Below are 11,724 nucleotides of genomic sequence, written 5' to 3' on the forward strand. Positions count from 1 at the left end.
CATTTCGCTGAAACGAACTGTGTGTGAACGATTGTGCCAACTGCCAGATACCCTTGACTATTTTATTATAATAAAAAAACATACGGGTCGAATTGAGAACCTCCTCCTTTTTTGAAGTCGGTTGAAAAGCATAACAACCGAGCTTCTTTTTGAAGGGACGCGCGCTGGTAGCTTTAGGAGATTGTGTAAGCTTGTCCGCGTTAGTCGCAGAACGACGTTCGCGATCGGGCCGTAAGCCGTATCGAGCGCATAAGGCGCCCGATCAGTGGCGAACCCAACTAGAGGGTTGCCCACCGCGGTGTTGGACCAAAGTCCAGTCTACGGCGGGCTCACTATAGTGGGCCCGATCGAGGGGACTACGGACGCGGCCGCGCCACGTTAGGCTCGGACCTCGGCTCAGGCATACATATCTGTACCGTCTGAAATGGAGTGCAGGACCTCTTACTCGCCGTCGAATACGGCGAAACGAGCTACTGTGTTGTGGAGTAGTTGCGTCCTGTCTGTGTTCAAAAATTCGGTAACAGGATCGTCTATAGGACACGCCTAGGTCATCGGTAGAGCGTATCATTCTCGCTTAGGTAATGTCAAAACAGTAGAGCACCATTGTCCTTACTTTTTGCCAAGAAGTCGTGACTGTGCCTAATTACTGTACGCCAATTACGAATATTTATATCGAAACAACAGGAAGCCGAGATTATCCGAGTCACAACCGTCACACGTTCGTGACGACTTCGCCTCATGTCATAGGTGACCTTCGTGCAAGATGGCTTCTTATTATGTAGTTATATGAATCAGAACATGCTCAAGGATGAGGAGCATCCTGTATTTTGTGATCTTAGGGTCTATTTTTAAGATTAACTATGTAGGTAGGTATGTAGGTATTTAGTTTTTGCCGTTGTTTCGCTTGCCTGGTTTTATCCTGTCTTGGATTTTTTCACAATCATGATGATGAACTAGTTTTTGATGGGGCTTCACTCGCGTGGTTTTCGTTTTGTCATAGATTTTGTTCAAATTTCAGTGGGTTTTTGAGTAGTACCCTAATTATTTCACTATAGGTAGTGTTAATAGTCCTTTTAATAAGTTATAACTTGCCATCGAAAGTCCTGCCAGTCGGTTCAACTGCTTTCATGATTAGAAGAAACAAACTTATAGACATAGTTTTTTCGCTGTTTCATTATAATAATCATACGCCTAGCGTCTAGGTCCAGTAGTACTCTACTAGTAGGAGAATGCGACTTTCAACTTGGGAGTTCTGGCTTCGATTCCCAGGTGTATGCAGCTGTGACGGTAAGACTATCATGATTGTCAAAACCTTCACGATATTATCATTTATATATTTAAGAGAACACAACCGGATATTATACTACACATAAGTAGAACTAATTTGCAAATCCAGCATCCACTGAAATTGTAACATAATCGCTCGACACGGGCTCTGAATCTGCACCGTTGAAGCCACCAAACTGTGACAGTTTCAACAAACTGTGACAGTTTTGCGTCACCTTCGCAGTTTCCGTCAGATCTCTTTTGAGTTGAGGTCATTTTGATCTTCTTCTTTTAGCCTAGGCGCAGACCACCGACTATTAGAAAACGGGACTATTCCCACCTCTCGTTCCCACCGCTGCAACTCCTGTGTAGCCAGGATCTACAGCTTGACCGCCACAAAAACCCAACCAACCAAGGACCAACCAACGACTATTAGTTGGCCGATAAGTAGGCCCGATTTTAATTTTTATGAAGAATCGGCCGATACTATATCGGTGTTATGTGCGCACTTTCATACGTCTCCATTACTGATTAACAGCCTAGGCTTACACGAGTAGTAGGTACTTAAGTATTCTAAACTAGGTACTAAAGCCTGGTCCGTGAACACGTAGAATTTTATCCAATGACCCCAAGCTACCCATCCTTGCTCACGGACCAGGCTTTAGCCTATCTATGTCCGCGGCTTTATCCGCGTGCCTTCAGCTTTTTATCTGCAGAGGAGCACAACCGGGATGAAGGAAGATTTTAAGTTGGAATTCAAGCAAACTTAACCGCCTCTGTGGTCTAGTAAGACCGCCTGTTTCAAACCCAGAGGTAACGGATTCGGTTCCCAATGGGAGAAAAATTTTCTGCTCGCTAGCTATTGCTTTTATAAGTTATGCGAGTAGGACTGTCAGATTTATAAGTTATGCGAGTAGGACTGTAAGACTGACGTAAAAATTGTTAAACGTTACCAAACGAGAATATAATGGCTCGCACTGTGAAAAAGTGATCAGTCTCATGAAAGAGTTAAGCTTCTAACTCTACACGTCCTAACTAAACAAATCAAACTTACCTACACTTTACAGATTTGTGATTCTTATAAACTGGGCCTTAGTCAATATATGTGTTTATATCAATGATCGCCTCAAATGGGAATTGAACCTCTGGGTCTATCGCTTTTTGACTTTTCTACAAGATCGCATGCATCGGTTACCAAAAGCGTGGGACTACCTACAAGGTGGACCGATGACATCGTAAAGGTAGCAGGGAAGCACTGGACGCAGGCCGCTACCAATCGATCAACGTGGAAAGCATTGGGGGAGGCCTATGTTCAGCAGTGGACGTCCTATGGCTGAAATGATGATGATGATGATGATGATGGTTACCAAAATGTAGTTGTAGTTACCAAAAATGGTTTCCCCAATATAGACACAATAAAAAACTCATAAAACTAGATAATGTTTCTTCTTATTAACTTCTACCTTTCGTTGTTTTTTTATCAACAGCCTGCGACGGGAGTTGAACGATATTTCAGTAGCTGTAAAGGTTCGGCCAAACCAACGCGATCACACGCGATCAGCCGGCGTGCAGCGATGGCGACCAGACTTAATGATAGATCGCCCGGTGCTTTGTCCTGCTGGAAGCTCTTCTGGAAGGACTGGTCTTTTGTTCTAAACGTCCTGCCAGAAGATTATCGCAAGTCCTGCCCGCAGTACGCAATTTGTACGTGTTTGCTTGCTGGTCCTTCCAGCAGTACGGTGACCTTCAAATTTGAACTCATCCTCACCAGAAGTAGTAAACACTTGGTTAGTGTTTATTAAATAAAAAGTCATGTCGTAGAATCATTTTGTTTAACCAGTATTTTACTTTTCTTAATATATTATAAACTTGTTTATCTTCTTTCGACTTAACTAATAGGAACTATAATAAGGAACTTTAAATTAATTACTTTGGTACGTCACTTTGTATTAGAAATTACACCTATCACTTACAAATACACTACAAATTAAAAACAAAAACAAGAAATAAATTATAAATGTTTGATTAGGCTGGAATACTTCACATTCATTATAATATTATCGCCAAAATGTTGCCGACTCCACGCCCGGCGCGTCAAAATGTGTCGCGCGAGCGCGAACGCGCTGCCCCCGTGTATACTCGTGCGCCATCGGGCTCCGACTAACGGTTAGTCGCGTTTTTCGATCTTGGGCACTATTGGGTGAAAGAGAGAGAAACACTCTATTTTTTCGTGTAAATTTGAAATTTGTACAATGTATACTTACGAAACTGTGATCTTTTAATTTTGCGTCCTACCGGAAGTACTTTAAGTCCTGCTGGCAGGACTCCGGGCGATCTATCATTAAATGCATTGATCGCTATCGCTGCACGCCGGCTGATCGCGTGTGATCGCGTTGGTTTGGCCGAACCTTTAATGCTCTAACAATGATCTACATGCTCTAGATATGGCATGTCATGTAAATAATCCAATATCCTGTAGGTAGGATATGATAAACTAGGTTTGTTACGGACCATTAGACTTGTTTTGATTGTTAAATTAAATGTATGTCTCCAATTATCGACAGTGGTAACACGGTAGAACTTCAAAACGGCCGCAAACAACATAATATTTTCACAAAATGTCTGATCAAAGATCTGTTACTTCTAAAACATGTAGTAATTAGCACAGATAAAGTCTCGTAGTTGCTAATTGATAGAAAACTTACCATTCGAAAATAATCTTGAGTGCTCACATGCCGTGTGAAGAAAGCAAGGAGCAATATTCTCAACGCCATAGCACATCTCCCGACATCCATTTTGAAAAAAACAACTGTCAATATATCAAACACGACACTCATTATTCATTTAATTATTCAAGCCGACTTTCCACTCACTGTAACACCTGCAATATCATTATTTCAATTACTTATGCAACTATTTTAATGCGTGCATTATAATTTGGAATGGAATAAATTTTTGTGTTGCGTAATAAAGTAGTTCTATTGACTAATTTTTGGCGGGAGTTTTGACAGCGTGGTTTTTTAATTTTTCCGCGCCTGAATTTGGGTCACAGTGTTTTGAGTTTTCGCACTTTATTATGGAATTGTGTTTTAGTGTCCCAATCTGTGTGGTTTGCTTTCTTGTGGACGACTGAGCTACGTTTCCTTCGCCTTTGTTTTGTGCATGGTTTGATGAGCACGAATGCCTGAGTCACAAGAGAGGGGCACGCGCCAGAATAGATGTGTCTTGAGATATATCTTGTGGTTTTTCTTTTATTATTATAGTTTATAGCTTGATAAATAAAAATCATGTTGAGTTTTACGACTTCACAAAAGGTATATTTTTCACAAGAGGTTACCATGAGCTTGTACACAATTTGTGGTATAATTTAGATTAGAAACCCATTGTAACACTCGTAATATCATAGCCATTGATCGTAGCTGTTGAGGCAGAAAAAAAGTTCTCGAGTGGCGAACACAGGCAGAGAGAACACAGACATAATGTGGCTAGGCCTCCCACTTGGTGGACCGACGATTTGGTGTAGGACGAGGGAGCATTGGACGCGGGCAGCGCAGGACCGGTTGTTGTGGAAATCTTTAGAGTCCTTTGTCCAGCAGTGGACGTCATTTGGATGAAACGAAATACTTTTTAACCGACTTCAAAAAGGAGGCACACTTCGGTTGTATTTTTTTTTTCAAATACATTTATTCACAGTAATACACGTCAATTAGATGTTTGTAAATAATCGATTTCGTATCTTTATTTAAGAGCTTGATCAACATTAGCTTGAGCGACCATGTCGCTCCGTACAGCCACATTTTAGTTTTAAAAGAATGAGTTTGAGCAGAGTTACCTCCGCTTCAAATCCACTCTGACCAATTTGTATAGTGCTCTGGCTTCCCCAAAATTTCACAAGAGAACTGTAAATTGTTGGCCAATTAAACCGAATTACTTTTCTATCTCATGTGTATCGGTTGGTCTCGCGCTACGATCGCGTGTGACAATATTACCGTAGATCAAATAAAATGCAGAAGCGACACGCTATAGTTACATGGCTGTGAATTAGATTGTGCCTAGTAGAAATATAGTTTCTCTATGATCGATATTTTCTAAAGGGCATAATGAGGCGATGCTGTACCTCATACCATTGCCCTACATTTACAACTGCTATCGACTGCTTTACTACTTTTCATTAAAGATAATACGGTAGTAAATTCCTCATACGAAGTTTGATAGGAACTAAAATAAAAGCATTAGCGTAGCTGTTTTCTAAACAACTTCAAAATACCCAAGTAATCATAGTAACCCTACTAATACTTTAAGTATTGTATAAAATTATACCAACTATACCAACAGTCTTGTGTTAAGGACGTCGGACGTTACCGGACCTTAAGTTAAGGTAGGTACCTACTTCGAATGTTACCACAAAACACATTAATGCCCGTTTTCACCATCAATCCCTAATTTTTGAGTGACCCCTATTGCAGCACATAACAGGCATTTTGTTTTCATAGGGGTCACTTAAAAATTAGAGATTGATGGTGAAAATTTCAAACTTAGACATTAAGCTTTCGCTAACTAAGTAGCTACAAATACATATAATGATGTGTACCTTCTGCGACTGAATGTTATTCCTTCTTTAATCTATGCCCAATCTTGATTTACCCGTAATGTTCACATTTTCTATTTACGATATATGACTCGTAGCATTTCCAATTCCAAGTAACGTCTATCTCATCAAAAGTACAAAATCATAGCCAGAATAATTAATTAATTACATGTAATTTATTTTATTAATTTAATTATGAATTCGTACAGCGATTCGCGGACATTAAAGTAGTTTAATGAATAAACAATACAATTTCTATCAATATTTTGCACAGCCTGATATATTCTTAGGCTTGGTTGCACCAAATTACTTTAACTTTGACAAACGTGAAAAAACTCCATTCAAAAATCACCAGATAATGTTATTTTTACGGTTAAAATAAGATGGTGCAACTCATCCTTAGTTTGGCCCTAAGGTTGACTGGAGGAGAATGCGGAATGGCATTAACCTTTATTAACCATTACCTTATGTACCGTGGTTTATGTGCATAAAAGTTTTAAATAAATGTAACCTACGTAATAATAGATACAATTTCGACATATTTACTATCTGTTTTTGCTGGGTAAAAGAACTACCTACAATTTTTTTTTCAAAGTCAAAGTCAAAATGTGTTTATTGCATTTCATGAATGTTTACAAGATGTGGTTATCATATTATCCAGTACATCATGTTACCCATTTAGGCTTAGCAATTAAATGATTGATTTAGTAATCAACGTGTAACGGATACAATAATATTTTTAATTTAAGTTTAAGTCACTGAAGTACTCGTTTAGTATTCCTTTTCTTAATACTATTGGTAGTTTATTGAATATTCTTATTGCAGTGCAATATGGGCTGTCTCTTTTCTTCTAATCATGCCCACTGGTTAGAGGGGTTCAACTCTATTCGAGTCAAAATACGTGGGTTCAATTCCCATGGAGAGTACCTACATTATATAATTTGGACTTAAGTAAGTACACAGTCTACAACTTTTAAAGCTTGTTTTGGCAATGGCAATCTGTTTTTCCACACTTTAACTAATTCCAAAAGTTTTATGTTAATCTAAGAAGGGATCTTGGAACCTGGCTTTGTTGGTCGTAAGCTTTGCTACAACCCGAGAGGTCGCGGGTTTGATTCTCGATGTTCTACCTTCTTAAACTACTTATGTATTTACAAGAGTTCAAATAGGTTAGTATCTAGGAACCTATGTTTAATATCCGTAACTAGGAACCCATAGCATAAGCTTTTGGTTGGAGTTATACTTAATAGTTTGTACCAATACCTTACCTACCTACATTATTATTGTTTCAGGACCAAACCTTTTCAATAGTCCAGGACAACGTGACCACCAGACCAGCGAGCCTATGTAAATTAACGCCATTTCTTTAGGGCACCGCCTAGTACAATGTGTAACCGAAGACGCGACACGCTCTGAAAACCCCATTGTTGGGGAGGGAAGGAGAAGGATGTATGCGCGGGAGTGGGATAGTTAGTTAGGATGGGGTACAGTGGGTGCAGTGATATAGCTATGCTATAGTCTGATATATGAACGACAGTATCTACAGCAGCAAACACTTTATCACGTACAATCGATAGCAAATCAAATTACGGCCATTTTGTTGCAATTTTGTTTTATTCACAACGAGGAAGCTCTTGGCCTGTATTTCACCTGATGGTAAGTGATGATCAGGCCGAAGATGGAAGCGAGCTTCACCCGGAATCCTCAACCACAGAGGAACTGGCTATCTTACCTCTAACTGCCGGAACACAATAATGCTGTTAACATTGTTGTTATGGCGACATACTTAGGTAAGAAGGTGGTAGCTAGCCAGGCGGACTTGGAACAAGCCCTACCACTAACCAAACCGAACAGAAAATTCTGCCCCCACTGGGAATCGAACCCGGGACCCATTACAGAATGAAGTTCAAAACTCGTTTCAATTTTTCACAAGAAATTACTAAATTAGAATTCTTTAAAAACTTAGGTAGATAATTGTTCCTTTCAGCCAAAAATGAGGTCCACTGCTGGACAAATACTTCCCCCAAGGATTTCCACGACCAGTCTTGCGCTGCTCGCATCCTGGTACTTCCGCGCCCTATATTAGATCATCGGTCCACCTTGTGGGAGGCCTGTCATTAGAGTGACGACGAAGGACTGGAAGATTGTCATTTAAGTATCTAACGCCCGTATTCACAAACATTACTATATGAGCGCAGGACCGTTCATTGTGGAAAACCTTGGGGGAGGCCTTTGTCCAGCAGTGGACGTCATTTGGCTGAAAACGAACTATATGAGGTCTCACAGTGCGCGTGGACGCACAGGGTCACACACGAACCAATCACAGAGCTCTATTCAACGCTGTGCGGTCAATTTGCTGCTTCAATTAAGCAAGCATCGTTTGTGAATACTGGTCTAATGCCCGTTTTCACCATCAATCCCTAATTTTTAAGTGACCCATTTGAAAAAAAAAATCTTGTTATGTGTTACCATAGGGGCACATAAAAATTAGGGATTGGTGGTGAAAACGGGCATAAGTATAGCAATAGCATAGCAGTTAAGTGTGAACTAACCTTAGTGTTTTACTGGATGCTCCTACACAACTATCTATGGTAGCCTGGTACTTTTATGAGTCAGTATGAAATCAAATCCTCATAAATTATTTTGATGATTTACATGTTTTATAATTTATGCACATACTGTTCGTTAATGATACATGAGACATATACATCCAAATAGAGTAAAATTGTTGCCCCAACTGGGAATCGAACTCGATACATCTTGGTCTTAGGTAGATAGTCTTACCACTAGACCACGGAGGCGATTAGTGTACCCGATTCTTATTATTTCATAACAGACAAAATAAAATTGACAATAATAAATACTATTCGTTTTCGAAATAGATTATAGATAGTAGCGACTGCGAAACCATCAAGTACTTGAATCTATAACAATTATTAATGTTAGTTACTTTATCTAGATTGTATTGAAATATTATAAGGGTTCCTTGTCAGGACTACGGAACCTTAAAAAGATGGTTGATAACGAGAATAGAATAGAAGTTGTTTATAGTATGTAGGTATAGTTTAAGTTGTTATACCTATAATAATAATAAAAACAACAGTTACTTCATAAAAATATAGGCATTTTATTTGTGATATTAGGTAATTACAAATCTAATCAAATCACATATTTACACTAAATAAAAATTAAACTGTATCCTTTACTAATTATAAATAAAATATACAAATATTATGGTAAGGGGAAGGCATGAAAATGTGTCAGTCTAAATTTATACAATGCCAGCATTTATAATTCATTGGATTATACAGGGTGTCCTAAAATTAACACGTCACAGTGACACTGGAGGTAGGGCGTGGTGACACTGGGCCTAAGAGTTAAGACGCATTGAACAAGCCTATTCTATGTCCATAGAAAAGTTTTATAAGTTGAAATATGACCAATTTAACTAAAATTAAAAATTTGATGAGTTTTGAAATATGACTGATATTAGTTATTTTTAAAAATGGACTTAGGCGATTATCACACTGCGCTGCGCTCCGCCGCGGTACGCGGGACGACAGATTTAATCATTGTATGCAAATACCTCAGTTTGTATAGAAAACACGCGCGGCACAACACACTGACAACGCGTCTGTGCGCCGAGCCAACGGGATTTTTTATATGAAATCACGCGGACCGCGGCGGAGCGCGGCGCAGTGTGATAATCGCCATAATGTTCAATGCGTTTTAGGTTCATCTACCTCTGGTGTGAGTGACATGCAAATTTTGGGACACCCTGTATAAATAATTTTACATTAATCTATTTTGTATTAAAATCAATATTTCATGATTGTGTGCTGATGTCAATTGCACCTTCTAAGGGTTGCTCTATTACAGTGTTAAATTTCTTTTTAGTCGTATCAATATTGTGTCTACGTTTCATATGTTTTTTGAAGTTCGAACCGTTGGTGAATTCTCTCCGACAGTATATACAGTGGTACGGTTTAGCCCCAGTGTGCTGTCTCAAATGTAAGTTGAGTCGGGTTTTGAAACGGAATGTCTTATGACAGTATTCGCAGACGTATGGCATCAAGTCTGTGTGGACTATCGAATGTGATTTCAAATGGCGTTTCACTCTGAAGCTTTTTCCGCACTGTTCACAGACAAATGGTTTCGCTCCGGAGTGCAGACTGACGTGGGATTGGAGATTGCCTCGTGCACGGAATGCCATCGGGCAGAATTCACATTTGAAAGGCTTGGTATCATCGTGTGTTGCCATGTGAGTGCTGAGCGTACCTTTTGTAAAGAACATTTTGCCGCAAATGTGACACGAGAAGTCTCTGCTACGATTCGAATGCACTAACATGTGCTGCTGCAAATTGCTTCTCGATTTAAACTCTTTATTGCAACTAGAGCATTTTAAATCGGACTCAATATTCTCCGTTTTCACTTTGCGTTTCTTTATTCCCTTAGAATACAATAGAATGTGGTCTTTTAAAAGTTCATGTGTTTCAAAGCCCGTACCGCAGTTTCCGCACATAAGTAAGAAGGCATCTCGGTGGACCATATTGCAATGTTTCTTCATATGAGACGATCTTGTGAACCGTTTATTGCAAAACTCGCAACAATATCTGAGCAGTTTGTTGTGAATTCTTACGTGGTTTATAAATGTCCTAAAGTTGGCGATGACTTTGTTACAGTCCGAGCATTTGAACGAACAGCAACAAGAATGTATTTGTAGCGAGTGCAGACGTAGTGATGCGATATTCTTGCACTGGGCGTCGCAGTGAGCACACCTGCACATGTAATCATCCCATGTTAACGGTCGTACATCTAAGCCATTCATTTCTATTTCTACAACCGAACGCCTCTTCTTCTTGGACTTTTTCTTCTTAACGGCTAACCTCAGAGGCAGGTCGCTGTCTGAGGAGTCGATAGGTTCATCATTTGCTCCCATATCACTTTCGTTTTCGGTTTTTATCAACGAAAAGTCTACGTCTAGCAAAGAGTTAGGATCTACAGTGATAATTTGCAAGTCGTCTATAGGAAGTTCGTCTTTCACCTCCTGTTTTGTGTCTTTAAACTCTTCCCAATCAGTATTGACCGGTTTTCCGGCCTCTACAGGGCTCCCAGGCTTCACATCGTTGGAATCGTCCGACTCAGTTTTCTTCAAGAATATACTGTTTAATTTCTCTTGAGCAGTCCTTACGTTGTGTAAAAACGACCACGTACGCTCTAATAAATCGAAGCATGAGAAGCAGATTGTCGTCGGTAGTGCATTTGAAGAAATATCGACGTTAATCCATTGCATTTTCGCTGATATTTTGGAGTTGAGACCGACATCTTCATCGGGCGATAACAGCTGTGCTACCGGCGTAGGCTCGGCGCACAGACGGCAATACCCATCTTCTTGTTCAGACATTGCTATTTACATACTCACTTTTCAAGCATTTAAGCGAATTAAATTAATAAATTGATTTGTAATTTGTAAAAAAGTGAAAGATGCAATCAATGATAAACAAATTTTGACGTTTCCCTGACGCAATGATGTAATTATGTTGCCAGTAAAAAGAAAAACTACCATCGTTTAAAATAACGTTATACCGTTATTTACCGATAACGTTTTTTTTTATTCAGTACTAGCTGACCCGGCGAACTTCGTACCGCCTTAGCGTAGAGATTTTCTTAACATTTTTTTCCGTAAGAACCATCCTTGGACTTCCACAAACATTTAAAAAAAAGAATTATCGAAATCGGTTCAGCCGTTCACACGTGATGCCGTGACAACGCGAAACGGGTTTCATTTTTATATATATAGATTCTTCACAATTTTTATTCAAAGTATTAGATATTTAGCGAATCTCTAATATCATAGTATAGGTACACAT

At 39.4% G+C, this 11,724-nt stretch overlaps 2 protein-coding genes across 2 annotated transcripts in view; both read right to left on the reverse strand.

Moving 5' to 3' along the window:
* Positions 1–4,204, reverse strand: part of LOC135084930 (angiotensin-converting enzyme-like) — a 32,570-nt gene extending 28,366 nt beyond the window's left edge. Inside the window, exon 1 of the mRNA XM_063979678.1 lies at positions 3,972–4,204. Coding sequence (XP_063835748.1) covers positions 3,972–4,103 — 132 coding nt within the window. The 5' untranslated portion in view covers positions 4,104–4,204. The remainder of the gene's footprint in view (positions 1–3,971) is intronic.
* A 4,753-nt stretch (positions 4,205–8,957) lies between these two features.
* On the reverse strand, positions 8,958–11,366 carry LOC135084931 (gastrula zinc finger protein XlCGF26.1-like). The gene has a single exon (XM_063979679.1). The coding sequence runs from the start codon at positions 11,256–11,258 to the stop codon at positions 9,681–9,683; it is 1,578 nt and encodes a 525-aa protein (XP_063835749.1). The 5' UTR covers positions 11,259–11,366; the 3' UTR covers positions 8,958–9,680.
* Positions 11,367–11,724: the final 358 nt, after the last annotated feature.

Source organism: Ostrinia nubilalis, chromosome 27 (genome assembly GCF_963855985.1).
Source record: "Ostrinia nubilalis chromosome 27, ilOstNubi1.1, whole genome shotgun sequence".
Classification (NCBI taxonomy): Eukaryota; Metazoa; Arthropoda; class Insecta; order Lepidoptera; family Crambidae; genus Ostrinia; species Ostrinia nubilalis.

Bases quoted from the DNA above. Each gene is read 5' to 3' on its own strand.
- LOC135084931 (XM_063979679.1), bottom strand. From the start codon at position 11,258: ATGTCTGAACAAGAAGATGGGTATTGCCGTCTGTGCGCCGAGCCTACG.